Genomic DNA, 13,655 nt, shown 5'->3' on the forward strand with positions numbered 1-13,655 from the left:
ATTTCCATTGTTTTGTGGGGTTAACCTGAAGACACCATAAACATTCTTACAATGTAATTTTTCAGCCCAGGAATAATGGATTTCTTTTGAGAAGTTAGATGTTTTCATGTAAGCTTCATCTTTAATTCCCTCTTCCAGTGTTTGTTTTGTGCTTTTAATGTTTGTTTGAGGTTCCCTGCCCCCAACCAGGGGAAAGGCAAACATCTGTCGGACTCATTATACCATGAATTCCAGCAATATGACATTTCTTTTCTTTTGTTCCACACTTTTTTTTATATAACCCATACACCATACAATTTATCTTTGCACAAATGTAGGCTTAGATTTTTCAAGACCTACTTTAATAAAGATTCTTAAGTGCTTCCACCTGCCTTCTAGCTCACCTACAAAGGTAGGGAGGAAGATGGTTAACAGGACAAGGGGATGCCGGCCCGTTTAGAAGTAGTTCTTTGGAGTGATTCCAATCTTCATTGTCAGCAGTCCAGTCCACTAGCAAAACAGCAAACCAGTCAGCAGCAGCAGCTGGGTCCGTCTCCACTGACCAGCGTGAGTCTGAGGAAGTGGAAAGAAGCCTCAGCAACATCACGAGAAGTTCGGCTGTGTGCACCTCTCCCCTTGAAGTCAGACAAGTGAAGATCAGTGAAGAAAGCAAGGCGAACCAATGCCAGAGCGACCTCAGCGAAGCCCAACGAACACCAGTGCTGTTCACTGTCTGTTAGGCTGTGTGCAGACATCACATGTCCTCTCAGGCATCGGCTCCAGCAGCTTCCAGAGAAACATCTCATGACACAACTTGGTCTCCAAAGAAACCAGATATTTCCATGTCACACCGTACACAGTCAGTGTTTTCTAGTATACTCGAGTTTAGCAGCCACCATTACTACCTGGTTCTAGAACCTTTGCCACACCCAAAGAGAACATTTGTGTCCATGAGTAGTCACTCTAGTGGGGCAGTGTTGGTGCTGGACTTTAATCCCAGCACTGGGGAGACAGATGCAGACAGATCTCTTGAGTTCAAAGCCAGCCTGGTCTACCAAGTGAGTTCCAGGACAGCCAGGGCTACACACTCCACCTCCTTCCTAAAGTAGCCATCTCGTTCCAGGCAGGCATGGGTATGCACTTCCTGTCTCTAGAGATTTGCCAGTTTTAGACATTTCTCCTGAGTGACTCCTGAGTATGCACCTGGTTCTTTCTTCACGTGTGTCAAATTTATCTCATAGAATATAACAGCACTTTTTTGCCGGTTGTATGATTCCCTACATTGTATTTATCAGTTTACCAGTTGGCAGACATTGAGTTATTTCTAATTTGAAGATGATTACATTTCTTTATATTTGCTTGTGTGTGGTGGTGTGCATGTGCCACAGCGTGTGTGTGAAAGTCGGAAGACACTGGTTTTCCTCTTCCATCCTGCAAGGTCCAGGGATTGAGCTCAGGTGGCAGCCCTTTTACAAAACCAAGTCATTTATACTTTTTGTCTATTATGTTCAGGGTTTTAGAAGGACCTGTGTTTTGGGTTTTTTTTTTTTTGGTCATGTACCTAGTTAACCTGAGATTATACATGGGACTATGTTAGCCCATTGGGAAGCTGCCAAAGTAGGAGCTGGAGAGATGTTTCAGAGGCTGTGAGCACTTACTGCTGCTCTTCCAGAGGATCCTGGTTTTGTTACCAGTGCCGGCATGGCAGCTTGCAAATACATGCACATGTACACAGGCATATGTACACAGACACATGTGTACACACAGGCACATGCACACACAGACATGTATATGTGCATTCAGGCACATGCCACATGTACATACAGGCACATGTCACATGCACACACAGATATTATGACCATGCACACACACATGCACACACAAGCACATGCATACATATGCACATACACACAGACATGTACATGCACATATAGGCCCATACACAGGCATATACACACAGACAGGCACATGCACACACAGGCAGAGGCACACAGACAGGCACATGCACACAGACACATGTATATACATGTACAGGCACACACACATGGATACCACATGCACACTTGCACATATACACAGACAGGTGCACACAGACACAAATATATGTACACAGACACATGTATGCACATACACACACACACACACTCACACTCACGTGCAGGGCAGTAGCATAGACACTTTAGGAATGTGCCAAAGGGAAAGGTTCTCTGAGGCTGACAGTCGGTAGACTGTTCTCTGAACAATCTAACATTTGTCTTGAGGAACAAAGAAGCCTTTTGTCCAAGAGCATTTTCTTATCATTTTCTTATCACTTGGTGACAGTCATTAGTCTCCACACCCTTAGGAGGTAGACATCATTAGGGACCTCCAAATGTTCCCAAGACTCTTTGCTACTGATCTGTGATGAGGATGCCTCCCAGTACTTAGATTACCTTTAAGACCGTTACTAAAATCTCCCACTAACCAGCATCTGCCCTTCCACTCTAGACTGCTCTCTCTCTCTGATATGAACTCCTACCATGCAAGTGATTGCTAAATAGTCAAGAGTTGGGACATAGCTTAGTGCTCAGCATGCATGTGTGACATTTGCCAGGCTCTGGGCTCAGTCCCCAGCACTTAGACACAAGAGAGATGTTGCAGAACATGTGAAAGGATGGTTAAAGCAATGAGAGCTTTTGACTTCCTCTTCCCCAGGCTCTGCCAGCTCCCTCCACAGCTGTGCACAGGCTCGTCTATACACTGTCACCCTATCCAGACTGTGTTCTTGGTACTCAGACCACTGCCCACTGTGATATAAGCTCCTGGAAGGCTCTGTCTAGACTTTGTCTTTGTGTCTCCCATAACACATTGATTTATACAATATGTATATATAATACATATATATATACATATTGTGTGATATAATAATGTTAATGTTGAATATAACAAACATTTAATGACCTCTTAGTAATTTTCACTACTACTAGAACTTTTAATTGAATGTGCCATCGTCCTTAATCACTGTGTCCCCAAACAGGGACAAGTTTTAGCAGACCTCTGTTTTACCCCATTTCTTTCTCTTCCTTTTTTCCCTGTTCCATTTCTCTTTTGAAAGTTTTATTTTCTTAATTGTGAAAATGCTCTCTGCCTTTTATTGTTCCTGCCTCTTGCTTTATTTATTTATTTATTTATTTGTATCACAATTGCCCCCCTTCAGGCCCCCCCTACAAAGTGTTTCCCCTATGCCTCTGAGAGGGTGGGGCCCCCCTGGGTATGCCCCCAGCCTGGAACTTCAAGTCTTCAGGATTAGGTATCTTCTCCCACTGGTGCAGGACAAGGCAGCCCTCTGCTCCATATATGTTGGGGGCCTCGGTCCAGCCAGTGTATGCTCTTTGGTACAATTTGGTTTCTTCTGTCACCTGCTTCTTCTATTTTTGGCTTTGTCCTTGGCCCTTCAGCCTCCTGCCCTTAAGGTACAGGGCAGGATTAGATGGGGTGGAGCCCAGCTGAGGTAGGGGTGGAGCTACCTGTTCAGAGCCTGACTGAGAAGGGCCTGGGCTTGGAGGGTAGCAGGAACTGAAGTCTTTATGGCCTTCCCACTGGAGACCAGCCGCCTGGAAGGCAGATGGGAGCCTGTAAGGTCAAAAGCTGACCCCCCACCCCCACCCCATTTCCGCTCCCTTCGTCCTTTCTGCTGCGTGTTTTACTCACAGTGGCTCTCTCCTTACTAATACCTCTCCCCCTCGTCATCATTTCCCTTCTTTTCTGTCTTGTAAACTTTCTGTCAGTCAGTCAGCCCTACTTGGTGTTCTCACCTGTCTGTCCTCAGACGCTAGCTAGCCTTTCCTCTCTGTTTATGCTTGTTCCTGGAGTTTCCTCAACTTGGCTTTCTCATTCAGTCTGCTCTGCTCACTACCCTGTTTCTCTTACCGTTTGAGTGTTTTTTAAGGACTTGGGTTGAGGGCAGCACAGGCCCTGCCTTCCTCCACAGGCCTGTTTAGGCTCCACTACTTGAAGGTCTGTGCTGAAGAAATGGTTAATAAACACCAAAAGGGAAATTAGGTTGAACATTAAATGTAAGAGACTGACACTCACTCACTCACTCTTTCTCTCTCCCTCTCTCTCTCCCTCTCCCTTCCTCCCTCCTTTAGCTTTTTCCTGCAATACAGTGGATACAGTTTGCTGTGGCTACTCTGAGGTATGTTTTTTTAAGTCTCATATGACTGTTCAGATCTCGTGACCAGCCTGGAGAGCTGTTCAACTTTCCCCATAGTCCTGCTCCTGACGATTGCAGTCTACTTTTTAGTTAGAAGTTCTTTCCCATGTTGATCATTCCTGACTAGTCACCTCGGGGCCTGGGGAGATGTATTGGTGGATAAAGTGCTTGTTTTTGGCCCATGAGAGCCCAGGTTGAGATCCCCAGCACCCACATGGCAAGCTGGTTGTGTTGTTTCCAACCTGTTTAGCTCAGCTTTGGGACGCAGAGACAGGGTGGGAGCTAGCCAGTCTGTGAATCTGAGAGCTTCAGGTTCACTGAGGGAGCATGGCTCAGAAACTCAGGTGGAGCGTGATGGAGGCTGACAGCAGCAGCCTCCCTCTTTTTTTTTTTTTTTTTTTTTCGAGACAGGGCTTCTCTGTTTCGCTCCTTTTTTAAATTTATTTTTATTTTTATTTATTTATTTTTTTAGCCTCCCTCTTCTGACTGCTCACCATATCTGTACCCAGGAAAAAGAACCGGAGGGAGGGAGGGAGGGAGGGGAGAGAGGGAGGGAGGGGAGGGGAGAGGAGGAAAGCAGTCATCTGAAGTGAGGACTGGCTCAGGCAGCCTGCATCAGGCATTTGCCTCAGTACTGTGTGTGGTAAACGCTGAAAGACAACATGGTGGCTCACATCTAATCCCAGCACTTGGGGACTGAGGCAGGAGGATTACTGAGTTTGAGGCCAGCCTGGTCTGCACAGCGGGTTCCAGGCTATCCAGAGGCTACATCCTGAGAGAAATTGGAATGGTAGTGAGAATATGGGCACTGCCCAAAACAAGATGGCATGCAAATGTGCAAAGCACTCTAGAACACATGTGTGGCATATTTTATATCAGCTATGTCAATAAATGGTAAAAGTCAGAGTCTGATCATTGTGATGTAATGGTCATGGTCTGTGTCTCAGTGTTATAGGCTCCAGTTCACTCCTCACCTACATCGCGTTCCAGAGCCCACAGAAGTCTGCAGAGGTGAGCCGTCACTTTCTTTCTTTTTTTTTTTTTAATTTATTTTTATTTATTATATGTAAGTACACCGTAGCTGTCTTCAGACACTCCAGAAGAGAGAGTCAGATCTCATTACAGATGGTTGTGAGCCACCATGTGGTTGCTGGGATTTGAACTCCGCGGACCTTTGGAAGAGCAGTCGGGTGCTCTTACCCACTGAGCCATCTCACCAGCCCCCAGAGCCGTCACTTTCTGTTGAGCTTGACCTGTTAGTGACTTAACCTTCAAAGTAAATGCACAGTGAAATAGTTTTATGCCATACTTATCAAGCCCTTATTATTATAGATGGGATTGTTTTCCCCTGTTCACAGGCAGGACTGCAGCTACCGCCCAGTTACTTGAGATTAGCTATAAATGTGGGTCTTGAGTACTGTTTATTGTTAAGAGTAAGGAAGCTGTTGTCTGAAGTCTGAGGCCAGAACTGGGGCTAAGTGTGCTGAGGCCCTCCGCCAGGTGAGCAGTTTGTGCTCCCACAGTCTGTCTGTCTGTCTGTCTGTCTGTCTCTCTCTCTCTCTCTCTCTCTCTCTGACTGTGTCTCTCTCTTGTTTGGTTGGTTTGGTTTAAGACAAGGTATCTCAGCCAGGCGTGGTGGCGCACGCCTTTAATCCCGGCACTCGGGAGGCAGAGGCAGGAGGATTTCTGAGTTCGAGGCCAGCCTGGTCTACAGAGTGAGTTCCAGGACAGCCAGGGCTACACAGAGAAACCCTGTCTTGAAAAACAAACAAACAAAAAAAGACAAGGTATCTGTACATTATCAATTCTCAAACTGTGGGTGTGATCCCCCTGGGGATCCAGGACCCTGTCACAGGGTCATCAGAGACATCTGTAAACCAGACATTTACATTACTATTTACAACACGAGCAAAATCACAGTTATGAAGTAGCAATGAAATCATTTTATGGTTGGGGTCACCACAACATGAGGAACTGTATTAAAGGGTGGTTCAGAGCCACTGGTCTTATATTGCCCTGGCTATCCTGGAATTCAGTCTGTAGACCAGGCTGGCTTCAAACTCACTAAGATCCTCCTGCCTCTGTCTCCAGAATGCTGGGACTAAAGATGTGCACCACCATGCCTGGCTTAGGTGAGCTTTCTGGTCTTGACCTTGGGAGAATCACTGGAGTGATTCAAGAGTCCTTTGAAGACTTGGCTCCTTGAGATACACTTGTTTGTTGTCCTGTCCTCCTAAGCAATTACAGTTCCGGAAAATAAATCCTTGATAAAAATAATCACACCAAAATGTTAAAGTTAAAATCTTCCTGTTGAGACTCTACCTCAAAGTAACACACACACACACACACACACACACACACACACACACACACACACACATACACAAAGTGCTGGCAACAACTTGCTAGCTCAATAAAGACCTTAAAAGACTGGGAACAATTATTGCTGTAGTCAGGCAAAATGGCACAGAATTAGCCACAATGTAGTTCAATCTGTAAGTGGAGAGTTTCTGATTTAGCCCATTACACATATGAGGAAACTGAGGCCCAAGTTATGTAGCAGGCAGCAGAGCAAGGCTTTTCAGAACACCAATTCTCTCTGAGTTAAACAAATGTAGTATTTATTATAGTGTAGGCATATTGTTGTCAGTGCTTTAAACTCTAATATTTCTTTGTCAGTCTTTTTATGAATCCCAGGTAGTCTTGCTGTATCTGGCTAGCTTCTAATTCTTGATTCTCCTGCCTCTGTCTGCTGAGTCCTGGGACGCCAGCCTGTCCTGCCACACCGACCTACATACCTGCTTAATACATTCCACCAGGGAGATCTGTAGAGAAGAAAGTGCATCTAAGTTATAGTCCACTTAGAGAGAACTGCCATTGTACAATATCTTACATTCATGACCACTACCCATTTCTTAGATTATCTCTGGTGTGTCTCCATAAACATCTTATATTTGTTATATAGAATAATCAGCAAAGATGCCAGCTGGTACACATATTTAATCCCAGAACTCAGGAGGCAAAGGCAGGTGGAGGCCAGCGTGGTCTACATAGCAAGTTTCAGGCCAACCAGGGCTATAGAGTGAGACCCTATCTCAAAAAAGAGCTAACTAACAAGTAATAAAATAGCTAACTAACATGTAATAAAATAGAGTGATTAAAGACTGTTGGAACCAGGAAGACACAGAGACACTAAAGCAGATGAGGGCTCAGGAATGGTTCGGTGAGCAAGGTAGCATGCTGTGTAGGCCAGAGGCCCTGAGTTCAGATCCTGGTGCTTAGGTAGAAGGTGGGGCTTAGCCATGTGCATGCCTGTGCCACAGTACTGTGGTTTCTGGAAACAAGAGCATTGTGAGCGTTGCTGGCCACCAGCCTAATGTGGACAGTGAGGGACCCTGTCTTGACAAGTGAGGTGGAGACTGGAAGAGCAGGAGTCCTTCTCAGGCATCCACACACCATGCCCAGGAACACACTTCCTCCAATATGAGCACACATGCAAACATGCCATACTCACACAGATACATAAAAAACAAGAAAAAATACTTTATCAGTGTAGTCAGAAGGCAAAGGCAACACACACACACACACACACACATGCCAATATGGTATATATATGCCAATATGGTATATATGTATGTGCCGATGCCAATATGATACACACACATCATACTGGCACTCCCCCTCAACTCCATCTGTAAGCATACAGCTCATGACATCACTGACCTGTAGCACTTAGGTTACAGCTCGACCATAAAGCTTTCATCTGCTCTATGTTCAGCCCTGTGACTGAGGAAGGAGTGTCCTGCGGGTGAGAGCCCTCTTAGTCCAGGACACAGGTGCCTTCCTATCTGGAGTCTTCTTTTTTACATTCTCCAGAGTCAAGCAATGGCAGAAGCCCTAGCAGAGTGACACCCAGTTTACAATCAAAGCATAAAATGTAAAGATAATTTGTTCTCCTAGGTACATCTCTGAACTAAATTAAGATTTTGTGGCTTTTGACAGATAAAGCCACTCTTGTATCTGAGCTTCTCTGACCTGCTCCTGGGAATTTGCTGGCTCGTAAAGGCACTTCTCTATGGAACTGCAGCAGCCCACAAGGACAGCATCTGCTATAACCTACAGACCGTGGGGGAGGTAAGCACCCTGGGCTCGGCCAACACTTCACCATTCAGATCGAAGCACAGTTCAGATCGGACAATGGACACACATACTCATTGTTTGTTGTCACACTTTGATACAACTGCGAAGGTGGACATTGTGCCTCACAATGTCCCAGCACTCAGGAGACAGAGGCAGGAGGATCTCTGTGAGTTAAAGGTCAGCCTAGTCTATGTTGTGAGTTCCAGGGCAGCCAGGGCTACATAAAAAAAAAAAACAAAAAAACAAACCTGACATCAAAAATAAAATAATCAAAAGAAAAGAAAAGGAAGAAAGAAAGAAAAACTACTGCCAAGCCTGAGAGATGACTCAGTGGGTAAAGGCACCTGCCACCAAGACAGGACTTCTGTTGTCTACTCACACACACACACACACACACACACACACACACACAGGACCTGTGTGCATGTGTATGCTCATGGGTACAATGAACAAATAAATAGAATTCAAAAATGGCTACTGCTGTGAGCAGTCAGGAGACAGATGTGAGAGGATCTAAAGCTCCAGACCCATTTGAGCTACGCAGAAAAACCCTTTCTTGCTGAGGTGATGGCACGTGCCTTTAATCCTAGCACCCAGGAAGCAGAGGTAGGTGGTAGGCTGATCTCTGAGTTCCAGGCCAGACTGGTCTACAGAGTGAGTTCCAGGACAGCCAGGGCTCCACAGAGAAACCCTGTCTCGGAAAAAAAAAAAGGAAGGAAGGAGGACCCTTTCTCAAAAAATAAGTTCAAAAAGGGCAAAACAAAACATTATTTCTAATATAATTTTTGAAAATTCAGAAAGATATACAACACAAAACTGCCCACACATAGTCATATAAATTTGTATATTACAATACTTTTCAGAATTTTTCTTCATATATGTTTTATAAAATAACAGATTAATGTTTTGGGGTTGTTTTGTTTTGTTGTTTTAAGACAGGCTTTCTCTGTGTAGCCCTGGCTGTTAAACCTCACTCTGTAGACCAGGCTGGCCTTGAACTCTTAGAGATCTGCCGGCCTCTGCCTCCCGAGTGATGGAACTAAAGGCATGCGCCACCAAAGCTGGCTCAGGAGGATACCTTGGTGTTTTTCTTCCCCTCTCTCCTCTACCTTCTCCCCTCCCCCTTCTCCCCTCTCTTTTTCTCTCTCTCTTTTGGGTTATGTGGCCTCTTTTTTCTTTAAAAAAATTTTTTTTTATCTCATGTATATGGCTTTTCTTTTGCCTATTTGTATGTATGTGCACCATGTGCATTGTATGCCTGGTACTCAAGACAACCAGAAGGGTTTGATCCCTGGAGCTGGAGTTAGATGGTTGTAAGCCACACTGAGGGTTTAGGACCTGAATGCTGGTCCTCTGTCTCTCCAGCCCTTCATTTAAATATTGTTTGTTTGTTTGTTTGTTTGTTTGTTTGAGACAAGGCTTCCCTATGTAGTCCTGGCTGTCCTGGGACACTCTACCCCTCCTCTCTCTTGATGTAGACCAGTCTGGCCTCGAACTCAGAGTCATTTAAGTAGGGTTAACAACCCCTGGATCCTTTGATTTAAGATGACTGATGGCCTTCAAGCTCAGTCAACACTGGCATTGAAACCAGGAGTCCCTATGTACATGTTCTAGTCTAGCTGCTGCTGTGTGTCTTGAAACAGGTCATGAGTCAGAACATTACAGTCTGTTCTCTGCCAGAGTGCACAACAGCTCTTCACATGAGTGTGAGGATTGGCTGGCTAGTTCTCATACTTACAGTGCTGGTTCAGTTTCCTTCTCATCAGGGTTGGATAAGGCATGTCTTTTTGTAAACACAGTTTTATATGTATAGTTCTGCAGAGCATGGTGGCCACGGGAATGGGAGCTAGAGGACGGCTTGTTTACATTATGGCTGGGAGGTGTGGGGCCAGCAGGCACCAGCCTTTCTCCCTCTCCCTGCTCCTCCCATCCCTGCCCGTTGTCTCAGTCACTGTTCTGTCACTGTGAAGAGACACAGTGACCACAGCAGCTCTCACAGAAGAAAGCAGTTAACTGGGACTGGCTTACAGTTCAGAGGTTGAGTTCATTATAAGCATGGCAGGATAAGGTGGCAGGCAGACATGGCAGTGCTGGAGAAGGACCTGAGACTTGTACATCTGGATCAGCAGGCAGTAGGAAAGAATATGAGCCACTAGACCTGGATGGAGCTTCTAACACCTCAAAGCTGGCCCCCAGTGACACACTTCCTCCAAGAACACCCCACCTACTCCAACAAGACCACACCTCCTAATCCCTGCCAAGTACTGCCACTCCCAATAATCAACCATTCAAAACTACGAGTGTGTGGGGGCCATTTCTCCTGTGAGCACACTCGTGTGTCATACTCAGTGTGGCACCCATGTTCTGCATGGCTGAGACATTGGAGAAGCTATCCAATGATGTTCAGCATTGTCCCCTTCTCACATGGACTTTAGATTAGGGATGACAGCATGAGGAGACGGAGCACAGCCCACAACACTATATACAATTACAAATGGATGTCAAGGTGCTGGGGGCCAGGAAGACCAGGGATCCTGCTCTCTACACTGTATGCATGATAGTCAGAGACCCACGGGGCCAGTCATATCTACATACCTTTCACCCTGACACCCACACATCAGCACATTCATCAGACATCCCAAGCGCACACCAGCTTCTGAAAAGGAGAGGGAAACTGCCTCTCTTGGTCATATAAACAGTTCTCACTCTGCCCCCTCTGCCACTCATGAGCAGGTGGCATTCAGTAAGAACCAGGCCAAGCTAGTGATGACACAGAGGTCAGGCTGCTGTCTTCCTTCCCACACCCTCCCCAGCCTCTGCCACAGTGACAAGGACCACTGCTCCAGCTGTGCAGTAGCACTATACCCCGAGGGCCACCCCATTCATCTCTTTCTTCCTGGATGCCTGATTACTCCTAGCATCTGATTCCATCTGAAGCAGCCACCCCAGGTGACTGAACTAGAGCTACTTCATAGCAATTGTAGACCCAGAAAAGTGGGTAGAGTCAATGTGGCTAATATATTTTTCCCATATACATATCTCTATATTTATATATTAGATACAGGCCCGGAGAGGTGGGAGGGGCCCCGGTTTGCCACGATCCCCACCTCCACATCCAATCACCCACACACAGAAGCAGCAAGGGCGTTACATGTGGCAGCTTGAGAGGGAGAGGGTGAGGCCTGGGCTCCTCAGGGAAACTAGCCCTTGAGATTTAGGAATGTTCTGTCAGGAAAAATGGGGTGGGGTTTCAACAAGATGAGCAGGGCAGAGCTAAGCCCGTGTCCCTACTCAGGGCCCTCCACCCCTCCGTAGCACAGGTCCTAGGGCAGTCACAGCCCCTCCATTCAAGAACGGTCTACCAGAGCAGGGGCTAGCAAGGGTAGATAAAGACACAGCAGCAGAGATCAGCTCTGGGGCCACTTCATCACTCAGGCTATGGGGAGATGGGGCAGGGGGTTGGAGTGGGAGAAGCCTGCTTAAAGCAGGAGACCCCAGCGCAGTGAGAGAAGGTGGTCAGGCACACCCTTGGTCCAGCCTGGGCTTCCGGGGTCAGAGTTGAGCAAAGTTTAATGATACAATTAAGGTCCTTCTGGGATGGGGAATCCAGGATACCTAGAATGTGATTGAGCTGGTCCAGGTAGTGCTTGCCCGGGAAGATGGGCCGGCTTGAGAGCATCTCAGCTAGAATGCAGCCCACAGTCCGATGTCAATGGATTTGGGGTAGCCCTTGGAGTTAAGCATGATCTCTGGGGCTCAGAACCAGCATGTGGCCACATACTCTGTCAGAAAGCCAGTGTGGTCATGTTCAGGGTCAACAATCCGGGCCAGGCCAAACTCACAGACCTTAAGGTCGCAGGTGGTGTTGAAAAGCAGATTGGCAGGCTTCAGGTCCCGGTGCAGCACATTGGCTGAGTGTATGCACTTGAGGCCCCAGAGGATCTGGTAGAGGAAGTAGCAGATGTGGTCACTGCTCAGGGGCTGGCTCTTAAACAGCTTGCACAGGTCTGTCTCCATGAGGTCCTGAACAATGTAAATGTCTCTCATGGTTTCCAGGGTGGGTGCTCTGAGGATGTCTCAGGTGCCTATGACATTCTCATGGCAGAATCACAGCAAGATCTGGGTTTCCCTCAGCGTGCGCTGACAGTAGGTTTGATGCTCAAAGGGGCTGATCTTTTTTTTTGATAGCGACTCTGGTCTTGCTCACATGGCCATAAGTTGAGCTGACCATGCCGTACACGCCCTCCCTCGCCAATGTACTGCAGCTGCGTGTAGTGTGGGCCATGTCAAGTGGCTGCCCCTTTACCCCCTCCATCTCCCCCGGGACCACCAGAACAACCCCAGCAGTTCCCGTGGGCTCCCTGCCCTGCCGCCTCCACAGCCGCCTCTGCCGCCATCTCCACTCCTCCAGCCTCCTGTGGCTAATATCTTAGTGAGGGTTTCTATTGCTGTGAAGAGACACAGTGACCACAGCAACTCTTATAAAGGAAAGCATTTAGCTGGGGCTGGCTTACAGTTCAGGGGTTTAGTGCATTATCAGAATGGCTGGGAGCATGGTGGCACACAGGAAAATATGGTGCTGGAGAGGTAGCTGAGAGTTCTACATCTGGATTGGCAGGTTGAAACCTTAAGGCCCACCCCAAGTGACACACTTCCTCCAACAAGGCCACGCCTCCTAATAGTGCTGCTCTGTGTGGGTTCATGGGTTCTGAACCCACTGCACCGGCTTCTTCAGGTTTGTCCCCACCCCACCTCTCATGAAGGCTATGATACCTATGAGCTTGGGTTGTCTGAAGGTATCAATCACCCTCCAGTCTCTTACCATGTACCACCCTGCCTGTCCCCAATACTTGTCTGGCTTTATAGAGCTGAGGATTAGCCATGGGCCTGCCTCACTCTGGGTTTTATGATGAACACAGCTATGACAGGTCTGGATTTTAGAGTCAGAGTTAGCCTACACATGTCTCCTTCTGCTTTGTAGATGAGGGGACACAATCCAGAGAGGCTAATTGACCCAGCCAAGATGATACATCAGTGCTGGGAGTCTGATACCTTGACTCCTAAACTCTTTCTGCTACCCTAAAATATTTTCAAAAGCAACATTCTGGAATAGAAAGGTACCAGTTTTTCATGAGTGAAATTTCTTGAGAGGCAGAGCCATTGTTGGAGGGACACAGCAGAGGGGAATGAATGTTTTACACATGGGCTGAACTGCCACACTGCCACAGTTCTAAGACTCAGCCTGTCCACGGGCCTGCCACTCACATCATCCATTTTCTCACCACAGGAAAATTGGCAGCGCTGTGCAGCCACAGTGTCCCCTGCTTCTGTGTCTCTAGTG

The 13,655-nt window shown here is 46.9% G+C and overlaps 1 protein-coding gene and 1 pseudogene across 8 annotated transcripts in view; one reads left to right on the forward strand and one right to left on the reverse strand.

Moving 5' to 3' along the window:
- Tmem116 (transmembrane protein 116) overlaps positions 1 to 13,655 on the forward strand; it is a 65,609-nt gene that overhangs the window by 7,098 nt on the left and 44,856 nt on the right. For 3 of the 8 annotated variants that reach the window (XR_001784756.1, XR_001784755.1, XM_017321173.2), the window contains exons 1-4: positions 3,461 to 3,593; positions 4,110 to 4,156; positions 5,122 to 5,185; positions 8,177 to 8,308. Coding sequence is in view for 4 of the 8 variants with exons in the window: in XM_017321173.2 (XP_017176662.1) it covers positions 3,546 to 3,593; positions 4,110 to 4,156; positions 5,122 to 5,185; positions 8,177 to 8,308 (291 nt within the window). In the remaining 4 variants the exon portion in view is untranslated. Of the gene's footprint in view, positions 1 to 3,460; positions 3,594 to 4,109; positions 4,157 to 5,121; positions 5,186 to 8,176; positions 8,309 to 13,655 lie in introns of those variants that run through there. The other 5 variants (NM_001161627.1, NM_001161626.1, XM_017321172.2 and 2 more) reach the window with 4 other exon arrangements.
- Positions 11,751 to 13,139, reverse strand: Gm15546 (annotated as a pseudogene).

This window comes from Mus musculus, chromosome 5 (assembly GCF_000001635.26).
Source record: "Mus musculus strain C57BL/6J chromosome 5, GRCm38.p6 C57BL/6J".
Taxonomy (NCBI): Eukaryota; Metazoa; Chordata; class Mammalia; order Rodentia; family Muridae; genus Mus; species Mus musculus.